We start from the raw sequence: 14306 nt of genomic DNA on the forward strand, positions 1-14306 counted from the left end.
AATTTCCATAATGATTTCCAATTAGTTACTCTTTTCATTATACAGTAGAGTAGTTAACTATAAAGTTTTTCTTAATAGGCTACATATTTTTGATGTAATTCTTCTGTCTACTCTATTTTATAATAAAATGTGTAGTTACAGAAAGTGTTTTCAGTTTACCCCTAATAATCTTTAATTTTAGATTTTGCTTGGAATAACTGAACAAATTAAGTTGTTCCAAACAAAGTCTAAATAAAAATAAAAATTCAGTTTTCGGCCAAGTGTTCAGAATTGTATTTATATTTTCAGCCAAGAATTTATTTCAGTGCATCACTGTTACCTGACAACTGAAATTTTGGTGTTGACAACCCTATTAGCTTATTTACCTACATCTGGTTTTACTTAAACCTTTGAAAAAATTACAGCTTCACTCACTGAGTTTGGATTCACCAGCAAAAGCATTGTGATTAATACCATAAATATTTGATACCCAGCCATAACTGGCTGTGATTTTGACATTTTGTGTTGTCATGACACATTAAAATTTAGATGATACCACGTTATAAACCAGTATGCAATTAAACACACTTTATATTAAAATTAAAATATTATTAAATATTTAACAATTGAAATAAACACAATGGCATGTAGCCTTCAAGCATACATTTTTTCATAAATTGCTTCAAGTTTTTCCAAGTGATTCTGCAAATAAACCATCAAATAAACATTCAAGTAATTGAAATGGAGGTCAAACAACAACAAAATATAGCTGCAAGCAGCGGTATCTAAATATTTTATATAGATTTATTATATGTATGTTCCTTTTCATTTTGTTGGATGTTGGTAATGTTAGTTCCACTTTCACTTGTTGCCACTGGGAGTGTAATAAGGGTGACACGCTGTCCCTCGTGAGGTAAGCAAATGACGAGAGAATGGAGGAAGAGTTGGAGTTATATGGAGCACAGAACTGCTTTGAAAACACTGTAATAATGCTCTAACTTAATATAGACTGGTCAGAGCAGCGCAAATTAACTTTGAATCGCAGCCCTTTGCAATTTAATAATCGCACAAGGTCATATTGCAATTTCGATTTTATTTTGATTTAATTGTGCAGCCCTAGTATTCGGCTGGTAATGTGATCCTAACATGGCAGCCCCCATGCCGGGATCCTCTCCATGTAGAATAAAACATCTTTTATAAGGCTACTGATATGACTGAATCTTTATTTCATGAGTGGTCATGATTTGATACATATGTTTCAAAATTGTGAGCAAAACATTTTAAATAAGAAAAAAATCACAGAGTCTACCTGAAAGCGATCATCTGATTCGTTGTTTATCCTCCTCTAGTGGGTTCCTGAGATTACTCACCACTGTCCAAAGACCCCCTTCCTGCTGGTGGGGACACAGATTGATCTGAGGGACGATCCCTCTACTATTGAGAAGCTTGCCAAGAACAAACAGAAACCCATCACCCCGGAGACAGCAGAAAAGCTGGCCCGCGATCTGAAAGCTGTCAAATATGTGGAGTGCTCCGCTCTGACGCAGGTGAGTGCAGTCTCATCACACAAAGCACATAAATGGGATCATAAATGTTCATGAACAAACATGCATTGTTTACACTGCAAGCAGAAACTGCTCTTTAGTTGGACATTTAATATATGTTAAAGTATCCTTTAAAGGTGTTCTTTTAGTTAGATTTTTTTAAGGGAATTGTGCCTTTTTGAATGGTTCTCATTGGTCAGTAAAAGTCTCCTGTTGACATGCATTCGAAGTGTTAAGGGTTGACATTTGATGAAGTTGAATCCAAGTCCCCCCAGTTTATGTTCTTATTTTATGTACATCAAAACTAATTCCCTTTAAACATGAAAGTGGAACGTCATAGCATCTGGCCAGAGACTCAGAACCCTGTTGGCTTTTTTCAAGGTCATACTTGTGGAATATTAACCTTTTTGTTTGGTTTGTGATAAGCGACTTATACTTCAATGACCATCTCTTTACTGCCTGTTGATGCTTAAATGTTAGAATATATTTAGCCATGTGATTTTTGATGCAGTAATAAAGACAACATGAAGAGGCATTTGGAATGCAGTTAACTTCCATATTGATGTATTTCCAAGTGAAACCGAAAATTCAGTGGGAAATAATGTAGATATAATAGTACTCTAAATTAGAATATAAAGTGGTTGTATGATGTAATTGGTTAATAATTTTTAGTGGTCGACCGATATGTTTTTCTTTTTTCTTTTTTTTTTTTTTTTTTTTTTAATGGCCGATATCCAGAGAGCAGGGTGGCCTATAGGCCAGTACACAATACCGATATATTAAACAATTTAATATAGTAAACAACGTAAACATAAATTGCTAAAAATATATATATATATATATAAAATAAACTTATTTTGCACTGTATTTACTCAATTTCACACAAAACTTTAACTTTGTAAAAAAGAATCTTAAAAAATATTGTATTTTAAATGGTAGATAGCAGTTTCTTCTGAATTCTGTTTAGTCATTAAATTGTAGTTATTTATTTGCACATGAAGAAATTGTTAGTATATTAGGAAGGAAATAACAGGTCAAACAGTAGTCCAGCAACCATGGATGGCATGTCCACGTTAGCAAACACTCAAAAAATACTGAATCAAACCAATTGTACATTCATTGCACAGTGATTAAGACATTTACTTATAGCGTACGTGAAGTGCTTTTACCTTGAAATTGCACCTGAGACTATTTAGCAGAGACGGGCCACTGCTATTAAAATGAATGGGAGAAATTAGAACGCCCAACTGCAGTCAACGGATGTAGATAGGAAGTCCCGCCTTACAGGTAAAAGAGCCAATCACCTTTTAGATACAGACATTACCTGTTAATCTGCTCGAACGTGCATGCGCATTAGCTATAAAAGCTGGGAAAATTGCTTTTTTTATTTTTTTTATTTATTTTTTTGTAATCTGAGGTAAAGAAGCACCATTTATGGTACCAGTGTTGTCAGAATTTACTGCTGATTTGAAATGTTCTTTGATCGTAATCTTGACCAACCGTTTTGGAGATTTTGGTCTTTTCCCCCAATCAAGTAGATAGGAGCTGCACTGTTATGACTGGAAATAGCTTCCCGAGAGCATTCCAAACATGGCCTACAGTGGACTGACTTTCTAGAAAGACTTTGGTTGCACTCACGCGCTGGTGCGGATCCAGCGAGCAGCAGCAATCTCCTGACAGTTTAAACAGCCTGGATCGCCTGCTTGGATTGTGACCACTGACCATCATGATTTGTGAATCAGAGGAACTTTTGATCCTGATCCTGAAGATTTGATTCTGGCTGATGGAATACACGCTTCAGAGGATGATATTAGATGAGCGCTCAATGGGAAGAAAACGCTTGATTTTCGTGAGGTTCATGAATTACATCTGTTTAAACAAGATATGTGCATATTAGCAGATGGTATATGATATTAGTTTTATTGATATTTGCCTTTTTATCATTAGACAAGACCGTTGAAAGTTACAGGGAACTGTTGAGGAGAGAGAGGGAGAATGAAACTGGCAAGCACTTAAACATTATGAACTCAAGCACGTCTCCTGGGTCTCTGATATGCGGACCGTTTAAATGAGACTTTGTTGCACACCGGTCTATTATTGTAGTAACATGATGCATGTAACAACAAAACGAACCTTGACTGGTCATTTACATGTCTCATTCGCTTCACATGCAAGCAGGCGATTTTCGGCACCCTCAAGAAAAACAATCGGCCAGACAGGAAAATTTATCGGCCATGGCGATATATTAAATGCACTTTATATCCACTAATAATTTTCCGTACCAATGCAGCCTTGGTTACATTAGCAGAAAAGCTGTGTTTGGGTAGAGAAAGTTATTAAATTTAATACTAGGGATGGATATTTGAGTAATTTTGTGCATACTGCAATTACTGAATCTAAGCACAATCGGCCGATCACAGATTTAAGAATTTCGGTTGATAGAGATAGGTGGCCGATCGTTCGGTGCATCTCTAATCGCATTATCAGGGTCTGTTTGTCTAACTTTGCAAAAATCAGATTAAAATGTTTACACATTTTAAAAGATGAATTATTGTTTTAGTCCGACTGAAATTGTACCCTTAAAGTGCATTTAAACTTTAATTTGAGTGTGATTTTTTTTAATTATCTTTACAAGGAATATGCCCTGGTCAAGACCTGGGGCAGTTGAAGTAAATATGGTTATTTTTGGATTAATGTTGTCCTCAATGGCATTCTTCCTAAGCATACTGACCTGGTTGATCTTTTCCTTTTGAAAGCAACAAATCAAATCAAGCTGCATTGCCTGCCTGCAGCACATTCATAAATATGGCTGGCTGCTCTTTTGGATCACTGTATTTATATGCACAAATGTTTGCTTGCAATCAGATTGGCTATTTGCACTGAGCCTCATGACGTACTTCCGCTTTGAAGTAGTCGGGCTCGCTAGTTTCCGGCTAAACGTGTTTACAATGTGCTGTATTTGCCTAGTTCACGAGTCTCCACTTAAAATGAGTGTTTGGTAGACTATTTTAAGGTCCAGACATTTTCAGAAACAGGAGAAGAAATATTCTGAACATTACTGTGTACAATGCCTACAAAATTCAGTGGAATAACAGGTTTTAAAACTTTAATTCACACCAAGCCCATCTGAGAAAGCAGTGGCTGGTAAACACTAAACGCATTTCACCATTTCTCCTCACGCGGAGGTCTGTAGCAGACCTCAAATGACTCAAGCAAATCAACTTAATCCACAGATGACAGAGGGTGGAAAAAGACAAGGGTGTCAGCACCAGCGCTCTTTGAATGAAACAAATATACACTTCAAACACTGCAATGCTCCATGTGGAGAGACCTCAAAGCAAGCATCAAACCGTTTCATTAGTACTCTAAATTAGATTTAATTAATAACTATATTGCTATATGTTGAAATGTAAATGCATACGTAGAAAAGCTGCCAAAGACAATGAGTTATGATGTTTGAAATTGATTGTTCTGTCATATTTTAGCGCAGTTAATGTATTTATTCAATTTGACATTAAAACAGGGATGCAAACTCCACCTTTCTGCGAGATTCGCTGTTTTGAATACAAAATTGGTCACTGTGATTCGTGCAGATCCGAAGATTTTTTGTTTCGGGGGGGGTGGGTCAGACTTCAACTTGTTATAGCAGCAGTCAATCGCGTGCTTGGCAATCGTAGTCCTACCAAGGCGCGTCGCTTGATTAATTACAGCTATGGCCAATAACGTGCTTGGTTACTGCAGCGCATGCAGAGATTACACGCGTCTCTTGTGACCACTTGTGATTGGATTTGGAGTGGAGGGTCTCTGTTTTATGACGAGATACATCAATCACTATGTCATTTTGTTACTGCATGATATTAAAGTGCAAAAACTCAGAAAAGACAAAGGAATCACGAAAAAAACTGAGCGCTGATTCTCCCAGATGCGGTTAAAATTTAATGTTGGCACAGACCCAACATCTCAAGCAGAATTATCCATTATTTTAGTGTATTACCTGTATTAAAGGAGCTTCAGGTCATCGTGCCTCTCATCTGTGTTTGATATCAGACACACTAAAGAAGATCTGTGAATCTCGTGATTGTGTATGTATCTTTTTTTACATTTTCCAATTGGATGGTTATTTCCTTTTAAAGCCACTCGTAACAGGCAAAGTTTAAACTCTTGTTTTAGCGTAGCGTTTGATTGACAGGTGAGGGGTGGTGCTACACTGCTGCCAAAGATAACAACTATCTCAGTAAATAAAAGAATCTCTGACAGTGCTGCCCTGCCCGTGATACAATGATGGAGAAAAGACCTCTTAACACTATTTGAACACTAAAACAAGCCCAGATGAGACTTGTGATAGAGGTAAAAGTATTTATCAGCCTATGTAAGGCACATTTTAATTACCACAGATAAATCACAAAAAACGCAGAATGATACGTTTTTGTTTGCAAAGTGGCACTCGATGCTGGCATTAACGCTCTGATACAAATCATGAACGCAGCTTCACGATTGCTATAGGAAAGCAGATAGCCACAGTCTACTGGCAGATTAATAGTGTGGAGGATTAGAGTTTAAGATATTTAAAGCCAATTGCAATGAGTATGCAACCTATGTGGGGACTTTTTTCCCAATTAGTCAAACTCCCACTTAGACTCTGGGAAATGTTTAATATTACTTGAATTGGTGATATTTTAGTACATTGTCTTTATGTTGTGGAATGCTTTGTTTGGAAAATGTTAACAAAGCATTGTATTGCTACATATTGTTTTGTTTCCTTATGATGGAAATTAATTTTGATAAGTATATATAGTGGCAAATTTCAGCAATTAATCACGATTAACTACAAAAATGTCTTTTGGATTTTAATCATGATTAAAAAAATAAATAATCGACTGACAGCACTACTTTTTAATTATTACCTTATCGTTTCCAGAGTCCCCAGTTATTGAACTACAGTAATTACATTCACAAAAAGATGCTAATATCGTTTATTTAATTTATTCATTTGGCAGACACTTTTATCCAAAGCGACTTAGAAGAGAGGAATAATACAACATAAGCGATTCATCTCAAGGAGACAGAAGTACGAAAATTGCTGCATTACAAAGTTTAAATTGCATCAGAAAAATACTATCCAAGACAGATAAGAGTGCAACAAGAATTATTTATATATATATATGTATGTATACAGGTTTGGGAGGGTTACTTTTGAAATGTATTCCATTACAGAATACATGCTGTAAAATGTAATTTGTAACGTATTCTGTTAGATTACTCAAGGTCAGGAACGTATTCTAAATACTTTGGATTACTTCTTCAGCACTGGTAGATTTTTTTCACTTGTTTTGACTATAAAAACTCTGCCAGTACAGTAAGACAAAATACACATGTTAAAAATACATTCTCTGAAAAACCTAAATATCATATGCAGTGTTCTTTCTAAAACAAGATAAATCAATTTGGAGGATTTTTAGATATTTTTACAGGAAAACAAAAAATAAATTATCAAGAATACGATTTTTGCCCTAATATCAAAGGTCTTACTAGAAAAAAGAAATAATGATCCAACGTGCATTTTCTTGAAAAAGTGATCGTGTCTGGTAACATGTGCATGTAAAATGGCTAGAAATAGCATTTTAGCTTAGTGTAAAGCTGACAATTTACACAAGGTTTATTTCTATTTCTTCTGCTCCAAACTTACTTCAAACTTACTTCTCTGTCTGCTCGTATGAATGTAACGCATCAAAGTGTTTCACCGCTGTTCAAATGCACTTTGGATCATATTTATACATAAAAATGTTTTCCATCTGAAAGGACTAAATATTAAATGAAACAAATGGCAATAAAATGCAAAGTAATCTTCTCAGTAACCTAAATACTTTTTGAATGTAACTGTATTCTAATTATCAATGATTTAAATTGTAACTGTAGTGGAATACAGTTACTTATATTTTGTATTTTAAATACGTAATCCCGTTACATGTATTCTGTTACTCCTCATCCTTGTGTGTGTGTTGATTTAACGCGTTAATTCAGTATGATTAATTATATACAAAATAACGTGTAAAAAAAATAAATAACGCAAGTAATCATGTCCCCGGACCGTGATAACTAATATTCCTTCCATCTGAGCAATTCAAGCTTGAAGTACCACCTGTTTTCTCCAGGGGGCAGTGAGCGAAACTTCAGCTGTTTGGGCAACGTGCTTGTACAGAGAACAAACCACACTCACCGACAGCAGACAAAACAAGATGAAAACACGTTCTTGCGTTCCAACACAAATTGATGGAGTGCAAATACAAACGCAGGGATCTCAAGATGTGTTTTTCCAAGTTTCAAACTGTTTAACTTGACACAGCGACCTAAAAACTGTATGTTTATAATGCGAGGCAAACGATTCGCTCGAAGCGTCTGACACAGGTGTGCATTGATGCATCCTTTGAAAAGCCCTCATAATAAATATATCTCGGACTGATTGACAAATTAAATTGCAAAATGGATTGTGTGAACTAGGCCAATTATAGGCAGATGACAAATTCAATAATATGGAAATAAACATACATTGCATAATAAAGCCACTTTTTGAATTGTCTTTTTGGTAACTTTACAATAAGGTTCTATTCGTTAATATTAGTTTATGAACAAACAATTAACAATACATTGATTGCAGCATTTATTAATCTTTGCTAATATCAGTTAATAAAAATATAATTGTTGATTTGTTAGTTCATGTTAGTTCATAGTGAATTAACTAATGTTTACAAACAACTTTTGATTTGAGAAATGTATATGTTGATATTAACATTAAGATTAATAAAAGCTGTAAAAGTATTGTGCATTGTTAGGGTTAGTTAGTCCAACCCTAAGTTCAACAGATCCCGACCTCTGTTTAATACATTTTACCATTTTAAAATTAATTCAACAGATTTTTTTACAATAAACGTAGAAAATGTGAAACATTGTGCAATTCCGTTTATCCTTGGTCATTCTTCCTTTACTAGTACATCGTTCTGTGCAAGAAACTTCCTCACAACTGTGATTCTGCTGTTTGTAGCTTCTAGTTCCCTCTCAGAGTCCAGCTTCTGTGCTCTTTTGAAATGTGCTAGTTCCTCTGTACATCTCGCCTCTCCTAACTTTCTCATGTTTTCTGTAACTGCTAACCTTGCTGCTTTATTCTCTTTCCCTTCCTTTCTGTCTTCATAGCGAGGTCTGAAGAATGTATTTGATGAAGCTATCCTAGCTGCCCTCGAACCTCCTGAAACGCAGCGAAAACGGAAGTGCTGTATATTCTAAAACCTCTATCTCTTTCTAATGCCCCACTCTTCTCCAGATGTTTGCTGCTTCCTTTAGTTACTGTACCTCTTGCTCCACAGAAATGACAAGTTTCCCAATCTCTTAAGTGACGTCATATGTATCTTGTTTCACCAAAACTAAAGATTTGATTGCTTTTGACATTTCTTTTTCTACTTTTCGTTTTCTTTTGAGACTAAAGTTAGATCCAGCTTTTGGCTATGTCAAATTTTCTCCTTTTTAAAGAACAATGTTTTTGTTTTACATGCCCTTTGAGTTAAAAAAAAAAAAAAAATTAAATAATAATGTACGTTTACAATGAAGGTGTTGCATATAATTTTTTTTTTTTTTATATTGATATGTTGCTTTAGATTTTTGATTAAGTTCATAGTCTTTATTTCTTTGTTACTGTTATTTAAGAGCAGCACAGATAAATGTTTCAGTACTTTGCTGTTCAAATTTATTGCATTTGAGAATCACCATTCCTCATGCCAGTGTATTTATTTTGTACTACAACAAATGTATCATACTTAATTATAATCTTAACATATGGCTACAATTTGCAATTTGGTGCCATTCATATCCATACAATGTATTTAAATGGCTTAATATTATCCTGTAAAATGATTGGTGCCATTAATAAAGGACAGCTCCAATTGCCATTATTTCAGCGTGTCTCTCTCATCAATTATGCATTAATGCTGTTTGTCACCCAGTTAAAGGTGTGTTTTAACCAGAGAAATATGTTCTGCCAAATGATGTACATTTTATATTGCACACTTCATTGGACACAGTTTAACATTTCCTACGATGCCTTGTTTTACAAAGCGTACCTGTTGTTTGCAGATAAATCGGGGCTTTGTCATATCCTTCATTTAGAATACGTCAACAGCCGAAGATCTTGGCCCTCATCTATGCACGTGTACAGAAAAGCATATTATTGTACTTGTTCCGTTTCTCCTGTTAGCAGTTACCTGACTTTTGTTGACAAACAGTAGTGATTTGAAAACTTGACGTCTTTTGAAAGTGCAGTACTTGATGCACACAGATGAGGGCAGTCTTGTAGTACTTCCTTACTACAGGTTGCATATTCTCACAGATCATTTGTCTCTGTGTATATGTTTATTTCACCCCGAGGCTTAATTTTCTGTTTTGACCTGCCCTTCACCTCACCAACCCTTCAGTCTCTGAGCCTGTTTGCTTGCACTTCCACTTTCTTGTTTGACACCTTGTGTTATGTCCGAATGGTGGCCCGGCATGGTTAATTCAGTTGATTTCTGGGTCCAAACTAAATGGTTACAATTTAAGTACAGAGGTGTTCAGAGTTAATGGAATTTGACCAGCTAGCTGAAATTATTTTTTGTTGTTTTTGTTCATTAGCAGGCTCATGTGGAATCTGCACACAGAATTGGAACTTCCTAACCACCCCACTGACCCTTGCATGTTCGTTTAAGGCAATGTCCAGACTAATATATTTTCGTTTTGAAACGCATTGATTTTGCTGCGTTTATGACCTTGCATTCACACAGTTTTCGGTGGATGAAAACGGCATTCCAAAGCGTTTCGAACGCTGTCTATTACTGCATACTTTGGAAAATATGTTAGAAAACGGAATGTTAATGGAATATTGTTAAAACATATTGATTTTGCTATATTTATGTCGTTCATCCACACTGTAACGTGGTTTCCTGCACCGATAACTAGGACTTTCGCACTTCATAACCCCTTACTGTTGGAAACCAATGATATTAGGATATTGAAAACTGATTTTCAAATGAAAATGGGGGATGTGGATGCAGCCTAAATATTTGGGCTAATTTGATGCTTTTTGCTACCATTAAAAGTTGTAATATCAGCTCATTTTAGTATGTTTTAACTTGTCTGACATTTTCTGCCTAGTTTAGCACATAAAATGCATAAAAACGTCTTCAAATTTCGTCTGGGCCTAGTTATTAGGACACTTCCTACTTACTTACTTTGATCTTTTTGTCTTATTTTCATTTGATGTTCTTAGTTGCTTGATTCCACAGTAAATATGATCCCTGCGGCATGTGCAGTTCTAAAACATCAAATGTGCCATTTATTTTATGCTTCATATCCATTAGGTTGATTCTCATGAAACCTGTCAAGAAAATGTCCTGGTCCTATTTTACTCCAAAATTAAAAAAGAAATTAGAAAAAAAATTTGCACATAGAAAATGAAGCCTATTTTTTAGGGCCATTAAGATTTTTTTTTTTTTTTTTTACATTGTGACATTTATTTTCATGACAGTTAAACACGTTTGACCCCCATATCCTATTACCGCAACATGAAAAAATATGGTCATTATGATATTCTCATTACCGCATTTTGCAAAATGTAATATGTGAACTTAATATGCAATTTCAATCATATATTTTTTATCATAGTAGTACATCCTTGGTACTGTCTTTCATTATTGCTAATTTTACTCCAATGCAGTATGTTTCGTTAATGAGAATCATCATTGAAAACCATAGGAATAGTAAAAGTAAAATGTCAGAACATGTTACAGTATTAATGATTGGTTTGTGAAATGTGCTTCCGTGTCCTGAATATAATGTAACATCATTAAAAATCTATAGTCCTAAATGTAGGCTTCGTTTTCTTTATGCAAAATATAATTCCATATTCTTTGTATTGATTTTGTGGTTAAGTATGACCAGGACTTGATAGCTTTTGTGAGAGTCGCCCATTAGTTTTACAATACTTTTTTTTGTTTTTGTTCTATTCATCATTTTCAGATGTCTAATGTCACCCGATTGTGTTACCCCAATGGCAGAAATGATTTAATTCCATTACCAACTGTCCCATCAAATTTTCTTTAGTTTTTCTTTGTCTGTGTGTTGACCCATGTTGAGTGTCCATATCTCCCTTGCTTTGTGTTCACAGAAAGGACTAAAGAACGTATTTGATGAGGCGATTTTGGCAGCCCTGGAGCCTCCTGAGCCCAAGAAGAAGCGTAAATGCGTGCTGCTCTGAGCTCGCCTTTTCCCTTATACCCCCACCCTGTCTTCATTTTTTGCTCTAAGGATGTGACACGGCTTTACACTCTAAAAGCAATGTGTAAAAGAAGTGAGTTTCAATATTTTGCACTGCAATAAAGATATATAAGAGTTACCCGCCATACACATGCACATATATGCATAAAAACACACAAATCACAAACCCATTAATGTAAAAACCTAGAGGGGCCAGGGGTCTTCTGTACTTCATGGTGAGTTTTAATAGAGGTGCTGCCTTGTCATTTAAGTGGGTGAATTTGATAGTAATGCTTTGCAAGTTGCTCAAGTCTTAATTCGGTTCAGGTTGTATTTGTCTCCATTGTGTTTCCATTGGTCTGACCTGAACTGAGAAGACAGCAGTCTAAAAAATGTAAGCGCTGAATGACCATATTTTGAGACGTGCACTTGAGTTGACCGTAATCCCTACCCCACACCCTTGAACATCACCACCTGAAGTGCTTAGAAATAATAGCTCCTTTTTCTTTGCCAATATTCCCAATTAATAGGCATTTGAGATAATAGCTCTATGAATGGTTTTCTGCGATAATGTTGACTTCTGACAAAAATTGGTCTGTCTCAAGCAGGGAACTTTCTAACAGTGTTAGCAGAACAAGTGGCGTGTTATATTGCGTTGCTAGGGACCATGAAAGTGTGTTTCCAGAACTTGTGATGCATGTAGGTAAGCTTTCAGGTTCCTTTGTATAGGTTAACATTAATAATAATGTAAGCTGACAAAAGTTGTTGTAGGCTCCAGCTGTTTTTACCAAATGTTTTTTTTTTTTTTTTTTTTTTTCTGTCATTGTTTTTTTTGTTTGTTTTTTAATTATTATTCAAATTTTTGTTTTCTTTTAGTAAGGTTCATTTCACTCCTTTACTTCTTAGGGGCTGGATCCCAGCATTTCTCTGATCCACCTGTACTTTTAAGAAAGAAAACAAACTAGCAATCCACAAGTATATGTAGTACTGCAGACAGACGTTAAACCCTCAACAGAACCAAGTTTAATCGTGCAATGCAGGCATATAAAAAGTTCGTTTTCTAACAACCTAACAATGTTTTTGTTCGTTTGTGGTATAAACAAATTGCTCTGTATGAAGTCTCTCCTTTGTAATGTATATGCATTCTTTTGGAAAAAAATTATTAAACTTATACCTTAATTGCCTTTTATCATGTTCCAATCCCTGTTTTTGTTATGAGGCACTATATTTAGACTGTCCCCAAGAAACAGCTCTCTTGAAATGCTTCTTTTTGTGTACTTTCTCCTTGTAGACCAGGGCAGGGTATTCAATTAAAGTTCCAAGAGATCAGCTTTCTACATATCCTCCCCAGCAAAGGTCTGGACAATCATAACCATGATCCAGACTCATCACAACAGTGTTGCCAAGTCCTCTTATTAGAAGCAACTTTGGACGTATTATTTTCATGAAGTCGCTTATAAATATCGGCAGTTGCATTATTTTTATTTATTTATTTTTATTTTTGGCTTATTTCCAGACCAGATTGCCAGAAAATAATGTAGCTGTGGACATCATAACTGCTATGGGGTGTGTAGCACTGGGCTTTTGGAGCTATATTCCCAAAAATGGGCCGGCATTGCCCCCCTAGATTTGCCCCCCAGAAATCTTTGATACACCTCCTCCTCCCGGTCCAATGAAGAGACAACCACTTGCCAACCCTAAAGGTCAAGATTGCATATAGTACCTGCCCTGTCCACAAATATTATTTTTATCAAGCACTGAACTCGTATTTCCTTTCCCATTTATGTGAGTAGAGTTGCTGCAATGGTTATTTTAATGACAGTAGAACGTAGCAAGACACACAGCAAGCGGCAATATAGATGGATAATGGCATCTTTCTCTTAAAACACTGCAGAGAATGAAGCAAAGTGAAACTATCTGCACTTGTCTGACAGCCAGTCCGACTTTGACGGTTGAACCGGTCAAATTAGATTTGTGATATATATATATATATATATATATATATATATATATATATATATATATATATATATATATATATATATATATATATTAGTACAGTGTACAGAATATACAGTAGTCCAAGCGGTTTTTTTTTCTGCTAAAATTATCTTTAAGCAGCATGTTACCAGCATTTCATAATGAACAAACAGAAGAACACAATTTTCACAAAATTAAGTCAGGGATGGCATCATCTCTGGTAAGGGATGGCATGCAAATACAGCCAAAAGACATCCCATTAATAAATAACTATAGCAAGCAGTATTTTTTAGCTGCATTGTTTACTGTAAATTGTGGTTGATTTAATGTTAGTATATTTTCACATCAAGTGTGTAAAAATGGTTTATTCAAACTTTCGGACTTGGAAATGGTCAATTCAGATGGCAGACTTACCTGAATGTTCTGTCATCTTATGCCCCTGAAAGCCCATTCATATTTTAATCTATTTTCTTTTTGGTAGAAGATCCCTCAGACCCCACTACTTTGGCTTTGTCTATAGGCCCGTAA

The 14306-nt window shown here is 35.4% G+C and overlaps 1 protein-coding gene across 2 annotated transcripts in view; it reads left to right on the top strand.

Moving 5' to 3' along the window:
* Nucleotides 1-12987, top strand: part of LOC127426107 (cell division control protein 42 homolog) — a 34504-nt gene extending 21517 nt beyond the window's left edge. Inside the window, exons 5-6 of one of the 2 annotated variants that reach the window (XM_051672635.1) lie at nucleotides 1329-1526; nucleotides 11710-12987. In XM_051672635.1, the coding sequence (XP_051528595.1) occupies nucleotides 1329-1526; nucleotides 11710-11799 (288 nt within the window). In that variant the 3' untranslated portion in view covers nucleotides 11800-12987. Of the gene's footprint in view, nucleotides 1-1328; nucleotides 1527-8711; nucleotides 9464-11709 lie in introns of those variants that run through there. The other variant, XM_051672636.1, reaches the window with a different exon arrangement.
* The last annotated feature ends 1319 nt before the right edge of the window (nucleotides 12988-14306 follow it).

The sequence above is a fragment of the Myxocyprinus asiaticus genome, chromosome 35 (assembly GCF_019703515.2).
Source record: "Myxocyprinus asiaticus isolate MX2 ecotype Aquarium Trade chromosome 35, UBuf_Myxa_2, whole genome shotgun sequence".
Classification (NCBI taxonomy): domain Eukaryota; kingdom Metazoa; phylum Chordata; class Actinopteri; order Cypriniformes; family Catostomidae; genus Myxocyprinus; species Myxocyprinus asiaticus.